Here is a 16,002-nt window from a genome sequence, read left to right as displayed (position 1 = left end):
CGAGTGTGATGTAATCTTGTGCATCAAAGGTCCCGAGTTACACACATAGGAATTGAAATAATGCCCCCTGGACTTGGTCATTACTGAATAACAACAGATATATGGCTTTATTTTATATAATAAACATATAGTAGAAATGAATGAGCTGCTTTTATGTTAAAATAGTAGGGTTTGTTTTTGTGTTTTTATATAGACTAGTCCACGTGACCAAGGGGCGTTTATGCACATGTCTTTGTAAGGAGCTTAATGACAGCTCAAAAACAACAGCATCATCAGCACCACAATGTTCTTGTCCATCGTTAAAAACTGCGTGTCTGTTTTTGGGATTGAGTGTTGTCAGGGGCAAGTATTATGTGGATAGGGCTCCATCTAGTGTTCACATCCTGTATGTATATATGTAGTACATGCAGTTAGTCCATGAACCATTGTAGTACCAGAAATCATATAGTAGGCCTATGGTCAGTTTTATATACATTATCTATTTGACTGTTTTGTCTATCCTGTCCTTGTTTTAGTGTTACTTTATTGTCAAGCATCTTTGTTTTACAGTGAAAAGCGCTATTATCATTGGGGTGTAACAATAACCAAATTATTGTGATACTGTATCATCAAAAGTCTATAAATAATAGCATGGGCCATCACAATATATCAAATAACAAGTTTCTTTGCTTAAATTCATTGTTATGGTGCAGCAGTAGCTAAAAAAAACAGAGGAAACTACATCAACCATGATCCTTTGCTCCGTTTTGGTGCAAACTACATAAAGAAATAGCAGTTCTAAGCACTTTTAAATCATATTTCTTGTCAAAGGCATTTCTTTCTAAGTCTTGTCAAGGCAAGAGGAAAAAGCAGCCTCCACAAAATATCACAATAAATACCGTAACGTGAGATGTATATTGTGAAAATATCGTACCTTAAGATTTGGATATCGTTACATCCCTAATTATTATTAAAAGTAGTAGTATTTATTTATGTAGCCTGATAAAGAGCAATAAAAGAAAAAACATGCATCATAAAATATTGTAAATGAAATTGGGGTTAAAATATGAATATGGGATCTTATATAATAAAGAAGTGTTGATGTTATTTTTATTAATGAAATTACATAACAACCTTTTAAAATAAATGTATAAGAGATCATATATGCATGTTACGTTGTTACATTACAATAAAAATAAATATAGGAACCAGATCATTTAAAAATTACTGAAAAAAAGATCACCACATTGATATTTAAATTACATTGACTACCAATACTAATATAATAGTACTAATTATAATAGAGTTTAATATACATACAGTAAACAAGTGTTTGGAATTGTTACAGGTAAATATATGGGGATAATATTTTTTATATATAAATTCTCTCGTCGTGTACCTGCCAAATAGTATTTTCTACTTTTCAAGTAAGCAAAACCTTACTCAATTTCTTCTGAACCATTTCTTTTTCTATGTGGAAAAGTCCTGCCTTTTCTAAGCCTATTATATTCTAGAGTCTAAACGAACCATCATCCGCCTGGCTCTGGCTGTGAAATGGGGGCAGGTGGAACAGTGGACCCCCCTCTCTCCTCTCTCTCTCTTCTCTCTCCTCTGCCCCCCTCTTTCTCTCTCTCTCTCTCTCTCTTTCTCTTTCTCTCATCTCTGTTCATACTCACTTGTGCATGATTGTATGGGGGCACAGGACTAACATGGACTGTTGGAGTCTTTTTATTTTATTATTTTATGTGTTTCTATTCGATAGCTGCCCAAGATGGTAAGATCCTTAATTATTTAGTCACAATATCACTCTAGACTATTTCTGTAGTCATTTATTGCCAGATTTGGAGGATAATATCAATGTAATGCAATCATTGAATCTTACCTGTAAAGTTTAACAACATTTATTCGTAACATTTATTTTCTATTCGTACAGAAAAGCTTCGCTGGACCTACAGTGGTAAGCAAAAGTTTTCTTGTTTCTTTCCCCCAGGCTAACTTTAATAATAATATACCAATTTGGATTAGATTTGTGGCATTCTTTCATTCGCCATTCTGATCCTGGTAGTTACACGCACGAGAGGTCAAATCGACTCTCCAGACTGTTTTTACATTACTGAAATCTTTGAATGCTCAAAGACTGAAGAAAACTAAACTAAAACTGAAGTCGGATTAGTCGTGGGTTAGACCTGGAGTTCCTAATGGTTTAGACATGGTTTAATCCTGGTATAGTTCTAGTTTAGTCTTGGTTAGGTTCTGGATTGGTCCTTGCTTTGCTCAATTCTGGTTTAGTTAGAGTTTATTCCTAGTTTGGTCCCAGTTTTAAGTAATCCTTATTAAGACCTGGTTTAGTCCTGGTTTAATCCATTTTCACCCTTGTTTATTTTGGTTTATTCACTCTTTCTTTAACTAATTTATGATTTAGATTTGGTGTGGGTTCCAGGAGCACGTTTCTCCTCGTACAGACCTATTTTAGTCCTGGTTCAACATTTCCCCATATCTAATCTTGTTTAGACTATTTGAGTTGGTCTTAGTCCTATTTTAGACCTGTTTTAGACTCGATTTAATCCAACCCTCTACTCGTTTAGACCTAGTTTTGTCCTGGTTTTGCTCTTCTTTTCTTACTTAGCCCCATTTAGACTTTAGTGTTGTTTTTAATCCTGTTTTAGACCTGGTGTAGTGCAAATTACTCCTTACATTCCAAATGCGACCCTGAATCCCATAGATGTTGTGAAGTGGAGGGCTTGGGGCAGGTGCAGAGACAGGGCGATGGGACGGACAGGGGCTAGCATGGCCTCTGCTGCCTGCATTGTTACTGCAGCACAATAAGCCATGTGTTAATTGTGTTGTGGTTGTACACTAGCTGCCTATACCGCGGACAATGGGAATGAATGGGCATTTCTCTCACATTCAGCCTATACTGTACGTAAAGCAGAGAGGGGAAGACATTAGTGCACAGAAGTGTATGGATTACTCAAGTTAAAGATGTGGTATGCTTTGGGTTGGCTCAGTGAGGAAAAAAATGTGTTTCTCAAAAAAAATTGCTCATTGTATTTGACTGGGCAGGAGGCAGATTTCTGTGTATACATTACAAATATCAAAAAGCAAGATTTATATTGTGATTCATTCTGTAATATCAACAGATTACTATTACAAAAAATCATCAAATCAAATATTAAAATCATGAATAATCGTACTTGTCGATCGCTATTAAGCAGGCCTGTATATTGTTGTGGTGACATCTGAAACCAAGAAAGTCCTTTATAAATATGTGCAAAGTTTGTATTTTTTGTTTTTAGTGTTTAAATATTAAAAAAGCAAATTGCTCCAAAACACTGTACATGTTTACTCTAAGCAGTAGGTTTGCATGGATTAGGGAAGTGTTATTTTTCTCTTTCTATTCTGAGTAAACGTGAGAGTTTGCCCAGGTGTGATGAGCTAATTTTATGAATTCTGTATGAATTTTGTGCGCCCTACCCAGAGTCAAATTTTTTGCCTCTTCTCACCGTAGAGACGACCGGAGTTTGTTGTTTGTGAAGCATAGAGTGGTGGTATGAGGCCGTTCCGACCTAGAGGAGCAGAGAGGAGGAGGTCAGAGAGATCAGGAATTTAAACAACACAGTCAACACTAATGAAATGCTACTCTCAGTACGCCTATATTCAACTCGGTGTATTTTTGCATGGCCAAAAGTTGGCCATCATCTACCAGGGCTTACCAAAATTGTTGATTTAGAAAGGTAGAGAACCAAACAGTGAAAGTCATGAGTCAATAACAGACAAGCAGATTAACCAGCACTCAACATATGTTTGCAATGTTTATTTTATTCATTTATATTTTACACTAGTTTTACATTTTTACTAACTTGGTCCAGTAAAAGATGGAAGATATTCTTACTTACAAATCTGTACTCACTGCGTGTTATGATTATTACTTCTTTTTCTTAGCTGCTTTTATTAAGTAGTAGTCAACTAAAAAAATTCATGACTTAACACAAGTCCTGCCGATCAATAAGTTGACTAAAAAGATGATATGACAAAATTTATTATGTATCTCTGTGTACTTTACCCATATTGCATTGAATGGGAGTTCATGCAAAAATAATTTATGCAGAAAAAGTACAAATCTTCAGCTCAGTCACTCACAAACTACTCCTTTCTGCTGTAAATCAATGCAAGATGAATATGTTTAATGCCATAGTGTGGAATATTCCAAGCAAAGGAACAGTACTTCTGTGGAGGCTAGAAGATGGCAGAACACATACTCATAAAATTACTTAGTGCACCTTTAACAACAATATTCACCAGATAATCTGAGCCAAAACATAGCCTCGTGTTCCCCACTGTTTTTTTCTTGTTTCCCCGGGACAGCCCACCCTCACATTCTTCAGTGTAATTCATATTCAGATCCTTGGATTCACTTGTCACTTTCTTTCAAAGTCTATTCATCCTTCATTATGTCTGAGCACAGGGCCTCTCCTCTCATTCCTCCTCTCGCCTCTGTATCGTTTTCTGTGTCTAACAGATTCTAGTAGCAGCTCTGTCACTTGTTATTGGTTGAAATGTGATATTAAGGTTTTATTTTTTGTAATGAAATGTATCTTTGTAAATGTAGACAAATGTAGACAAGTGAAACTCAGAAAGAGACTTACAGTTTTTCCCTGATGTGTTTTTATTGCTGGGTTTCGCATGACATCAAAACATTCTATAGACCAATAATATTTCACATTGTTGAGAAGCACTGAGGCCTGAAATAATAATAGGATAGGATAATAGGATTACTTAATTTTAAACATACATGCAATTAATCACAATACTGCTTTGAGGAACGCGGTTATAACGTTGTTAAAAGCTCATAAATGTCAGTTTATATAGTATATTCCCTCTAAGCCGAAATCAGTTTTTTGTTTATTTTGATCTTGTGAATATACTGTTGCAGTGCTGAAACTGTCAAGAACTTGTTTAATTAGCGATGCCGTGAAAGCCGCTTGTTCCCGGATGACTCTGATCCACTGAGCTGTGTGATTGGTTACATCATCGCGGTGTCTTTTATCTCACGCAGGTTTGGTGGGTCAGTCCCAGTGGTCCGAGCACTTCTCCGACTGTGCAGGATCCTCTCAGTCCCCTGTCGACGTGGTAACCAGTCTGACCAAATACGACCCTTCCCTGACCCCCATTAGTCCGCTGGGCTACAGTCAGCACAACCACCAGCCATTCACGCTGCTCAACAGTGGCCACACAGGTAACTAGCACAACTACTATAACACTGTCCATTAAAGCTTACATATAGATCTCTTTTAGGTTTATTTCAGTATCATATTACAGGTGAATGCTTCTGTGAATTATCTTTGAATTGTTTTTGTTACTATCAATATTAAATTTGAATTAAAGATATTTGTCTTGTTTGAGGTTGTGTAGAAAAGAGCAATATGATTTAGTTTTTTGGCCATAAGAATATTTGTTGAGTGGAATTTTCTTACTCCATTGGTAAACAATTGAACTTTCTATGGAAAAATCTTTAAAACAAGTTCAATATACTTTAAATAATCTATGCATTGTACGTTTTAAATTCTATACCAAAACAACTATTATTAGGAATTCAGGTAATTTGCAGTGCACAGTTCAGTTTAATACAATTCTCCCTCTCTCTCACATCTCCCCTGTTTTCAGTTATGGTGTCCCTTCCCGAGTGGATGGGTTTGGGGGGGCTGCCCTGGCTCTTCAGTGCTGTCCAGCTGCACCTGCACTGGGGCAGCGGCGGGCCCAGTCACGGGGGCAGTGAACACACCATCGATGGGCTGAGCTCAGAGGCAGAGGTACGTCTACACTCACACATATTTGACTTTATTTTATCAACATAAGAGCCTTTCCACTGAATGTTTATGTTAAAGGTGCAACTTTTCTGATGGAGGATATGCCATCTGGAGATGTTATTGCTTTGTCAAGAATGTTCCGGAGGATGGCATTACACTCATATATGTAAACAAGCAGGTTGTCACAGTGCGAATGCATGTTTTTCATGGTATTTTTGAGCTATTAAAGCAACAGTAATTGAATAATAGCTAAATGGATATATTAGATACCAAACTTTAAATGCCATAATTTCTTACCTCTTCAAAACAAAGTTCAATGCAATTGTTAAGTGTTTGCCATCCAGCTATAAGGTCACATGATCAGATATTTAGCTTGAGATACTTACTTGGTGTCTCTGGGTCACTGAATAAAGTCGGGCGTACACTGTGCGATTTTTGGCCCTTTTTGAGCAAATTTTTCACTTGTGTTTTTAGGATCGGGCCAAGTTTTGACCTAATCGTGTGTCGTGCTTCGTGTAGTATACATGGGGTAATGAAAGCTGATTAATACCTCATGACTTGCTCCCGATCGGCAATCGCAGGTCACAAAAATATCAAACCTGTTTGAAATCCACTCGGCTCCCGTGAGGGTTTCATTGTTGAAGTAGTTCGTAAAGCATGAGAACATGAAAAGTGAGCTGTGAATTTTTAAACCTTGCGATTTGGTCGTACAGTTTGAGCTGGGGGGGAGTGAAACGATCAAAAATATCACACAGTGTACGCCCGACATAAAACACTTGATCTACATTACCAACTCCAGTTAATAATGTGGTAGGGAGGGCATCTGGCATAAAAATCTGACAACCCATCATGTGACCAGTTCACTATGGCACTTAAAACATTCTTGTACATTTTTTCTACAGATAAAATGGAATAGATTAGAATATTTTAAATCATATATTGAATTTTACCGACAACAAACAGTGTGGAGCACATTAGGTTGAAGGTCATGTTGTTCTTCTGTCATGGAGCAGTTTCCAAAGCACTGGACACTTAAGGCCTGAATGCACTGATGAAAAAGACTGGGGACTTTTAAGCCGATTAGTGAGGACTGGAGTGGTGCAAGCTCAAAAAACATCAGAAACAGTCACACCAGTATAAATGATTAATGTGGTCACTTTTACAGTCAAAAGAATGCGTTGTGTTGATACGTACATGAAACCTCATGTCATTTTTGTTTGATGTGGATAGTCCCAGTAATTACAAATAAATTTACTGTAAACCATGTCAAAATATTTGCTACTATAGATTTCTAACCTACCCTTCATCTTAATTTTAAACCATATTTGAATGCAATCTATTAAGCACATGTTACATTTATTTAAAGGTTCCCCATGCATTTTCCACCTGCTTGTCTCAGGGAGATGTTGTTATTTTAGGCTCGGAGCCAGGTTCACTCCTTAGGCTGTTTTTGGCTACCTTTTTTTCACTATTATTTCCTGTTATCTTATATCTTGGGCCATTACAAGTTGATAGGGACCAACTCCAACTCAGCCCCATTTGGTCTCACACCCTTTTTAGGAAAATCTATTTATGTAACTGTAAATATTAAGGTACTACAACTACAAAAATGGTCAAATAATCCAAAAAATTTTACATGGTGTATCCTGACACAAGAGGGAAACTAGCAGAAAAATATTCTGGGGCTCGCTGCCTTTCCACTGTCAAATATTACCCTCAACATACCCCAAAAGATAAAAAAATGTCTGTTCACCTGATAAATTGTCATCAAAAGTGATCATTTTAAGCATTTTACTGCATATATCACTGCCTTAAATGTACATGAAAAACTCCTCAAATTTACAAGCTTCAATTTAAGCCCAAGATAACCTTTGTATCTAGAGGGACACAGCTGCTATGACCAAAGTTCTTCACTGTACCTCAAATTGGCAGAAAGCAGAACTTTCAAGCATTACCATTTCATATAGGATTAAGCAGGATTCTTTTCATAAAAACAATATTTTAAAAGACTTGACTTATGTACTGCTGTACTATATGAAGTGAATTACATCAATTGAATAATATTCAAACTTCAGATGGACAGGGGTCAGGGTGCAAGATAAAACTATGGTAACCAGGTTCACATACAAACACACACAACCCACCAACATCCTAACAATTCATGCAATATCCCATCAGACGTTATTTTGCCTGGGATGTTCCACAGTATGGTATTAAACCTTTCTATCTTCATGGAGATCAAACCAAACCAAGTTACAGGTCAGGTAACCCCGCTCACATTCAGAATGCCTGTTATTGAAGTTATTTTTGAGCTAATAAACCACTTGTAATTGTAATTGGAAAAAAAACTGTAAGGTAGAGCTTTATAATGTCATATTGTGGAGTATTCCAGACAGAGCAATGACATATTCATAGAAACAAGCAGGTGATAGACCCTCCACAAGAAAAGTTACACAGTGCAAACAGTAATTGGATAAATTCAAAATTAGTGTAATACGATACTCAAACCATTAACAGTCTCCACCAGAATAGTTACACGATACACCTTTAATCTATATGTTTCTTCTTCTTGTTGTGTTCTTTCTCAGCTCCATATTGTCCATTACAATTCTGAGCTGTTCCCCAACATCTCTGCAGCGATGAAGCAGAAGAACGGCCTGGCTGTTTTAGGAATCCTGATTGAGGTTATACAGAAGTCACCACAGTTTTCATAGATTGCTCTTTTAAACAAACACGATGTAACATTTCAGATTTATTCCAGGCAGGTGACGAGACCAACCCGGGATTTAACAACATCATCCGCTACTTGAGTCGAATCAGGCATGCAGGTACACCACGTCTACTGTCTTTTCTTATCTTTGTGATTCAACAGAATTCCAAACATTATTTCATTCACAATTAATACCTGGATTTTAGTAGTTACCATTTATTTAATAACACAAGATGGATTTAGCCATAGAATCTGGCAACCAAATAAATTTTGTTTTCTGATTCAGATTATATGCCCAAAAATCAAAACAAAAAATGTTAATATAAAGTTGTAAAATTGTTTTTGTTAAATTAGATTAACTACAAATTGCTGTTGTTTTCAGTAAAATCAACCTGTGGACATATCTAGGAACTAGGATTGTCAAAAGTATTGAAAAATCAGGCACTAATCGATTGTAAAACTATTATTGAAACTAGATCATCATCTTCATCTTTTAAACAAGTATCAATACTGAAAATAAATCACATAACTGGGAAAAAAATTTACCTTTTTTGAACAGTTTCAGAGTTTTATCACAGCTATTAAAACTAAATGGTATACTATAATAACAGAAAATTACAATATTGTCAAAAAAACTATTTGAGTATCAAAATCAGTACTGAGTTGAGTCTTAAGTCTATTTTTTGTTTGCAATTTTAGTATCGTAGCAACACTACTAGGAACACAGATTTTAATCACCTTCAAACATTCGGTGCTGCTACTATTAAATGTTCAGTTGGATGTTCACATTCATGTGTATATTTTGAGTTTGAAATGGGTTTTGGTTGGTCCCATGGTTAAACAAAAGAACATTTATTATCACTGTTTACTTTTTTGGCAGAGCAGGAAGTTCTCATCCCGGGGTTTGATGTTTCATCGCTGCTACCCAAAGACCTCAGCCGTTATTATCGCTACAACGGCTCCCTGACCACGCCCCCCTGCTACCAGGAAGTCACCTGGACTGTGTTTTACGAGAAGGTCAAGATCTCCAAGACCCAGGTGAGACAAACAGAAGTTTAGAAAGATAAGACAACAGATTAGAACGGCAAGGTAGCAGTGCTGTTGAGATTCAGTATCAGTTTTGACAGCACAATCATAAACAAAGATATATTGAATGACATTTTTAGCACAGCATTATATTAGTCTTTATAATATTATCATTTAGTAGTTCTGGTAAATCAAGATCACACTCAAATTATTCAAGAAAGGTCAAATTTGTGATTTTTTTTTTCTCAATACTGATACTTCAATTTAGTATCTACTTTTGAACTGATTATTCGATTGTTTATCTGGGATCCAAATGTTTTAAGAACCTTATAAGATAGACCTGTATTAATATTATCATGGTGAAATGTGCTTTTAAATCAAGTGAAAATGTGTGCATAGGTAAGAATACATATATATATACAAATGCCACACTTATATTTTAGCCACAAACTTAATGTTATTTGTAAATCTACCGTTACGTGCTTACTTTCACGTACTTAACTAATATTTTCTGTAATCCAGGATAAACTTATAAAGCTGGATACAGTGACACAACTTGTGACACACTGGCCTTTTAAGCCGAGCAGCTGAGGTTATGCCCTAAGACGGAAACATTGGGGGAAAAAAACAATCACAAATTTGGTGCACTATGCAACTTTTAGAAGGTCCGGATCTGTGGAGAGAAGGGATGTAACGATATCCTAATCTCTCGGTACGATATTATCACGATATACATCTCACATAACGATATTTATTGCAATATTCTGGAGAGGCTGATATAATTGTAGATGGAACACTTTTTTGCTTTTAAAATACCCTGACAAGATTTTGGTGTGAATTATTTCTGTCATAATCCCAAGAATTCAAGTAAAAAACATATAACTTCATGTTGTCTGCACTGAAATGAATCATGGGATATGTAGTTCCCGATATTTATTAGCTATTGCTACTCTAAAAAAATGCATTTAAGCAAAGGAACTTGTAATTCGATATATTGTGACCCCCCACGTTATTATTGTGAGACTTGGCGATACAACATCACGATATTTCAGTTATTGTTACATCCCTAGTGGAGAGGTGATCTTGCTCGCAGTAAGAATTTATGCTTTTTAAGATATTTTTTACCAATAGCTTTTTAACTTTTTTACCATGACTGTAATTTAATCGATCAAGTTTTATACTTTGGAACCTTCCAGATGACGTCTTGTCTACCAGTCTTCATAAATAATCACAGTTCTCACTATTTTGGTTTGAGCATGTTGTGACAATAATAATCTGAGCATTAACGTCCACATTGATGCCTAGTTCACTACTTTTGAAGCCATTTATTTTATTTGTGTTTTCTGTTTCAGCTGTTCAAACTGGAGACAATTCTTTATTCGAGTAAATATGAGGAGATGGACCGGATGCTTCTGCAGGACAACTACAGAAGCACACAGCCGCTCAACCACAGAGTCATCTACAAGTCCTTCTCTGCAGGTGAACTCAAGGGAGCACAGTTTATAACCAGGGCTGGGGATCAGAAAGGCATAAGCAACATTTCAATAACATTTAGCATTTTTTAATAAGAGTTCATATAAATCCTAGAGCAGCAAATTTGTCCTAAAAGCTGAAAAGACAAATACCAATTGCTTATTTATGAATTAAATTTATATACACATATATCTATATATATAGTTATTTATTTTATTTGTAACTAAAGTAGTCTATGCCTCCAACCCTTATTAGTGAAATCTGTCCGTTTTCCTTTTTGGCCCATCAAACCTTCAAACTCACCTAGTGCCTCCGCTCAATTTTATTTCTCTCCAGCAAGTAGGCCAGGAATCAAAATATAATAGACGGTTCGCAAAAACCCCGGAAGTGCGAGTTCAGGCACCAGCCAATCAGCGAAGAGCCATATATTCAGTGTTGTTAACGATTCCCAAGATCGAGGATTTAAAGCTGGAACAAAGAGAATGTTTGGTGAATTTTATCAAGAGGAAAGACCTTATTGCCCTTCTTCGTACGGGATTTGGGAATAGCTTAATATACCAGTTAGCCCCATTAGCAGCACATTACATACGCAACTACCAAATAGAAGTGATTGGTTAAATGATAAAAAGTATCCGCCTACTGTCGAGCGAACGAACACTTCTAACACTGCGAGGTCAGACGGTTTCTACGAAGTGAAACCGGCTGATGAATCAGGCTAATGGACCAGGTAATAAACCATAAATCATGACAAATCACTTACACATTTAATTTAAGTCATATTGTGTTATAGAATTTATAGCTACCCTCTATCTCAATGTTACACTTAAAGGTCATCGCACAACTTTTCTCGTGGAGGGTCTGCTATCTACTTGCCTTCATGGAGATGTTATTGCTTTGCCTGGAATGTTCCACTGTATGACTTTAAACATATCCATCTAACATTTATTGATTATGGATGTTTCTACTCAAAAATATAATATTTTCTTTTGTGAATAGGGGCGACTCTCCATAGATCTGAATGTAATGTAGCGTAGTGTTGTAACCTGCTTGTCTTTCTCATGATAGAAAGGTTTAATCTGTACTGTGGAACATTCTAGACACGCAATGACATTTCCATGGACTCTCCATTAGAAATGTTATGCAATGCAACTTTAACTTCAACTGAGACCACCAAACCTGTATGTCCATTAGTGTAGTTTGTTGCAGGAGTAGACCCAGGAATGTGTGGGAAAAGAAAGAATATTGTGGATTACAGTTTTGAGAGCTTTCCAAGAACACCGAGCTCCAAAAAACAGTGAAAGAGAAATACCAAAACAGAGCGGTGTGTGCAGCTGATTAGGAAAGGATTGTGACAAGACAAACAGTGAGCGCATTGTTGCCAAGAGAGTTGGACAGTGACAAGAGGAGCAGAAAGATACAGAAGAGAGAGAGAGGGAGAGAAAGAGATTTTGAGGAGGAACAAATGGGAAAGAATGTGTTTAAAGTGGTCATTGTGGAGGGCGAGTGAAGCGTGAGGCCTGTGATATCAGCAGAGATGTCAAAGCAACCATGACATCACCTCAAAATGGCCGATCCAGTTCAAACGAGCCACTTCACTTCTGGCTCTTTCACAGACCGTTATGTATCAGACTTATCACTTATCACAGATGTCCTGTTTTTTATAGTGAAATGTCATAATATTTTAATTATTAAGTCCTGTTTTAGCCTTGTTTTGGTCTTGGTCTGTGTTTTGTTTTAATTTCAGTGAACTTATTTTGCCAAAAAGTATTCAAGTACTGGAATAATTACAACAAGCACCTATCTGAATATTTTTGTGAATTCATCAAATATAAACATACATATTATTGAACATATTAAGTTATTGCTACAGTAGGTTTTGTCTTAAAAATGTACTTGTGTCTCTTCCAGAACCAGGGAAGGAGTTGTCTTCAGGTGAGTTTTGTTTACAGTAGAATCTCTAATACCTTATGCCTGTGTGTAGTGTTTGTGTAAGCTCTGGTTTGTGCAGGTGAAGTCACCGCCATCGTCATTGGAGTGATCTGTGGATGTGTGGGGCTGGCCGTCATCATTCGCTTCATTATAAAGACCATTCGGTGAGTGTCTTTTTAATGTTTTAAGTGATAAGTTAAGGTGTGTAATTATTCTGTTATTAATAAAACGATATGTGCACTTTCTCTGCCACTCAAAACATAGAGCAAAGCCTGTGCTGATATGTCTATGCTACAAAACATTTAAATATATTAGGGCTTTACGTTCTATGCATGTTAATTTTGACAGAATAGAACTAATCGTTTGAAAAATAAGTGTGATTTCAATAATTAACCAAATATTAATCATAATTATAATTTTTACCATAATCAAGCAGCTGTAATGTTACATGTGTTTTCTGTCTGTGATCTCTGTTTTGTCTGTCTCTTTTCCCTGTGTCAGATTTTTCACACTTCTTCACCATGAAACTGAGGTGGTGAACAGGTGTCTTAGCTACTTTCAAAACTGTCACTGACACACGTCTCAATGTGTAAATCAACTAATGATCTTGACTGGAAACCTAATAATATGGTTAACCGGAGATGCTTTTTATTTAGTCATAGTTGTGAAATGGTTAATTATCACTTAAAGGTGCATTATGTAACTTTTCTGGTGGAGGGTCAGCCCCTTGCTTTTCTCCATGGACATGTTGTAGCTTTGCTTGAAATGTTCCAGAGTATGGCATTCAACTTGTCATTTGTTCAAATAGTGGTGTTGTTATTGCTCAACATTTCTGTAGAACATTCTTTTTTACAGTGAGTGGAGTCGCCTCTCCACAGATCTGACATAAAACTTGTCCTAGTGGCACTGCCTGCTTATCGCCATGGAGATAAAGAAGTTTAATGCCTTATATGGGACATTTCACTCCACAGAGACAAGCAGGTGGCAAACCCTCTATCAAAAAAGTTATATAGTTCCCCTTAACTGGTATAAAACTAACTACACTAAAAGTATCACTATTACTGATAGTTTCAGTTTTCGGTTACAAAGTCCAACAGGTGATTATTTTAACTTTTTGAGCCAAAAAGATTAACCTACATTTAACCTTTTGTTTCAGTAGAAAGCAGTGAGTGAATGAGCCCAAAAGTGTGTGAAGCCTTCTAAGCGTCTAATACTCTTAGTGCTGGGATTTTGATTTCATAACTAGTGAGATTAGCACTTAGAAATTGCATGTTCTGCCCTATTCACTTTTCTGTTTAACTATTATTTCCTCACAAGTTATTATTGTTGTTGTGATTGATATATATATATATTTGCTCAGCTTTGTTTTGCATCTGAGGCTGTGTTCATGCTTGCACATAGACCAACTCAAACTGGGACTAAACCGCGACTTAACCCAGAAAAACACTGAATTAGACCTTGATTTAAATTTGACTAAAGAACAGGACCAAACCAAGCCTATATCAGGACTAAACTGGAATCAAACCAAGTCAAGTCTGAACTGTGAACACAGCCCAATAAACAAGGTGGTCCAAATACTAATAAAATCACAAAAATCCCAGTCTATGTTTGTTCTATACTGTTGAAGAATTGGCTCTTTTAATTGAGCACTGTGTAACTTTTCTGGTGGAGGATCTGCCACCTGAAAGACAAACTGGCATCAATACGCCAAGTTGCAGGTCAGATCTGTGGAGAGGCAAGCCCACTCTGAGGAAGTATGTATGTTTTTCAAGACCAAGCAGAATCTGTAATTGGACAAATGCAAGACTGATTATAACTTTAAAGCTCCTGTATATTGTGGAACATCCCCATGGAGACTCTCAAGTAGCAGACTCCCCACGATAAGGTTACATAATGCACTTTTAAGGCTAATCACATCAGTGCTATTATTGTAACATGCTCCGACGTTGATTTCTGGTTGATTGGTCACATGGTGTGTTTTGATCCTACGACAGCTCGACCTCTAGCTGGGACCTCCTGCACAGTCAGCGGCCTGCTCCCATGCCCAGGTCTCCGCAGCAACGTCCTTTGACCTTTGACGCTTTACCTACCAAATAATTCCAGCACATTTCTAACTCATCCGCTTTGGTTTTAGGTCCTAGTATAAACCGTGTAAGAGCTAACCCCCTCCTCTGTTTTAACTCTATACAAAAAGTTTTTTTAACAAGGCATCCAAAACATTTTACCCTGCATTATTCATACTATTGTACTATTGTAGCCACAGCTGCCCTGGGGTAGACTGACAGAACCATGGCTGCACAATAATTCTAATCCACATCCTCCACTACTGCAGTATTGCCCAAGTCTAACGAAATGGCGCCCTCTGGTGTATTTCATAACTAGTAGCCACACCAATAGTTAAAAGTTGTGGATGGTTGAGTTTTCATCTGTTGCAATAAACTTATATTTTTTGTTGCAGGGAAAACGATGTTGGGAAACTGAACAGCAAAAAACAAGACGTGGCTGTGAATTCAAGACCCGAGCGAGAGAAGAGAGAGGAGGTCGTCCTGTCTCCTAAAACAGAGCCTTAGCTGTGAACATTTTACACACTGTATATTCTAGTTTATTTATTAGGGCTGCACAATATAGCACATTTCTTTTTGTTGCACTATCCAATTGTTTTTGTCCTCAGCCTGGAAAACGTTTGTAACTGAAGACTTATATTTTGAAGTCAGATAAAAACATGGGTTCACATACATTTTGACGGACCAGAATCTTGATTTAAAATTCTCTATGGAAAACCTCTCTGGGAGCAATTAGTGTTATCATGTTTTTAAATATTGTCTACTCTTTTCTACTATTGTGCAGCCCTGTATTACTACTCTAATCAAAAGGTCTTGATTGACACTCCTTAAATGATATATTAATTTGTATTGGGACAAGGGTCTTGCTATTTCCCCAATGCATTTGTTTGAGTTTGTAAATTTATTTAAAATTGTTTTATGGTCCCCCTGCCTTAAATAAAGTACAGTAAGTCCAAATTGAGAGTTCACAGAGAACCACTGATTTGCTTAGCCATAAAAGTCAGGGACCCACTGT

The 16,002-nt window shown here is 36.7% G+C and overlaps 1 protein-coding gene across 1 annotated transcript; it reads left to right on the top strand.

The window, feature by feature from the left end:
* The first annotated feature begins 1,684 nt into the window (after positions 1 to 1,684).
* Positions 1,685 to 15,494, top strand: ca14 (carbonic anhydrase XIV). Its single transcript, XM_055164279.1, has 13 exons — positions 1,685 to 1,753; positions 1,913 to 1,936; positions 5,036 to 5,215; positions 5,644 to 5,789; positions 8,375 to 8,470; positions 8,548 to 8,614; positions 9,377 to 9,534; positions 10,875 to 11,001; positions 12,904 to 12,927; positions 13,004 to 13,088; positions 13,426 to 13,467; positions 14,919 to 14,972; positions 15,383 to 15,494. The coding sequence occupies exons 1-13, from the start codon at positions 1,723 to 1,725 to the stop codon at positions 15,492 to 15,494; spliced, it is 1,146 nt and encodes a 381-aa protein (XP_055020254.1). The 5' UTR covers positions 1,685 to 1,722.
* Positions 15,495 to 16,002: the final 508 nt, after the last annotated feature.

The sequence above is a fragment of the Boleophthalmus pectinirostris genome, unplaced genomic scaffold (assembly GCF_026225935.1).
Source record: "Boleophthalmus pectinirostris isolate CB_2022bp ecotype Guang Dong unplaced genomic scaffold, ASM2622593v1 HiC_scaffold_6, whole genome shotgun sequence".
NCBI lineage: Eukaryota > Metazoa > Chordata > Actinopteri > Gobiiformes > Gobiidae > Boleophthalmus > Boleophthalmus pectinirostris.
The sequence above is the reverse complement of the archived record's forward strand: the minus strand, read 5'-3'. Positions and strand labels throughout refer to the sequence as shown.

Bases quoted from the DNA above. Each gene is read 5' to 3' on its own strand.
- ca14 (XM_055164279.1), top strand. From the start codon at position 1,723: ATGTGTTTCTATTCGATAGCTGCCCAAGATG. The intron at 1,937-5,035 runs GTAAGCAAAAGT...TATCTCACGCAG, and splicing joins GCTTCGCTGGACCTACAGTG to GTTTGGTGGGTCAGTCCCAG. The intron at 8,471-8,547 runs GTTATACAGAAG...GATTTATTCCAG, and splicing joins TTTTAGGAATCCTGATTGAG to GCAGGTGACGAGACCAACCC.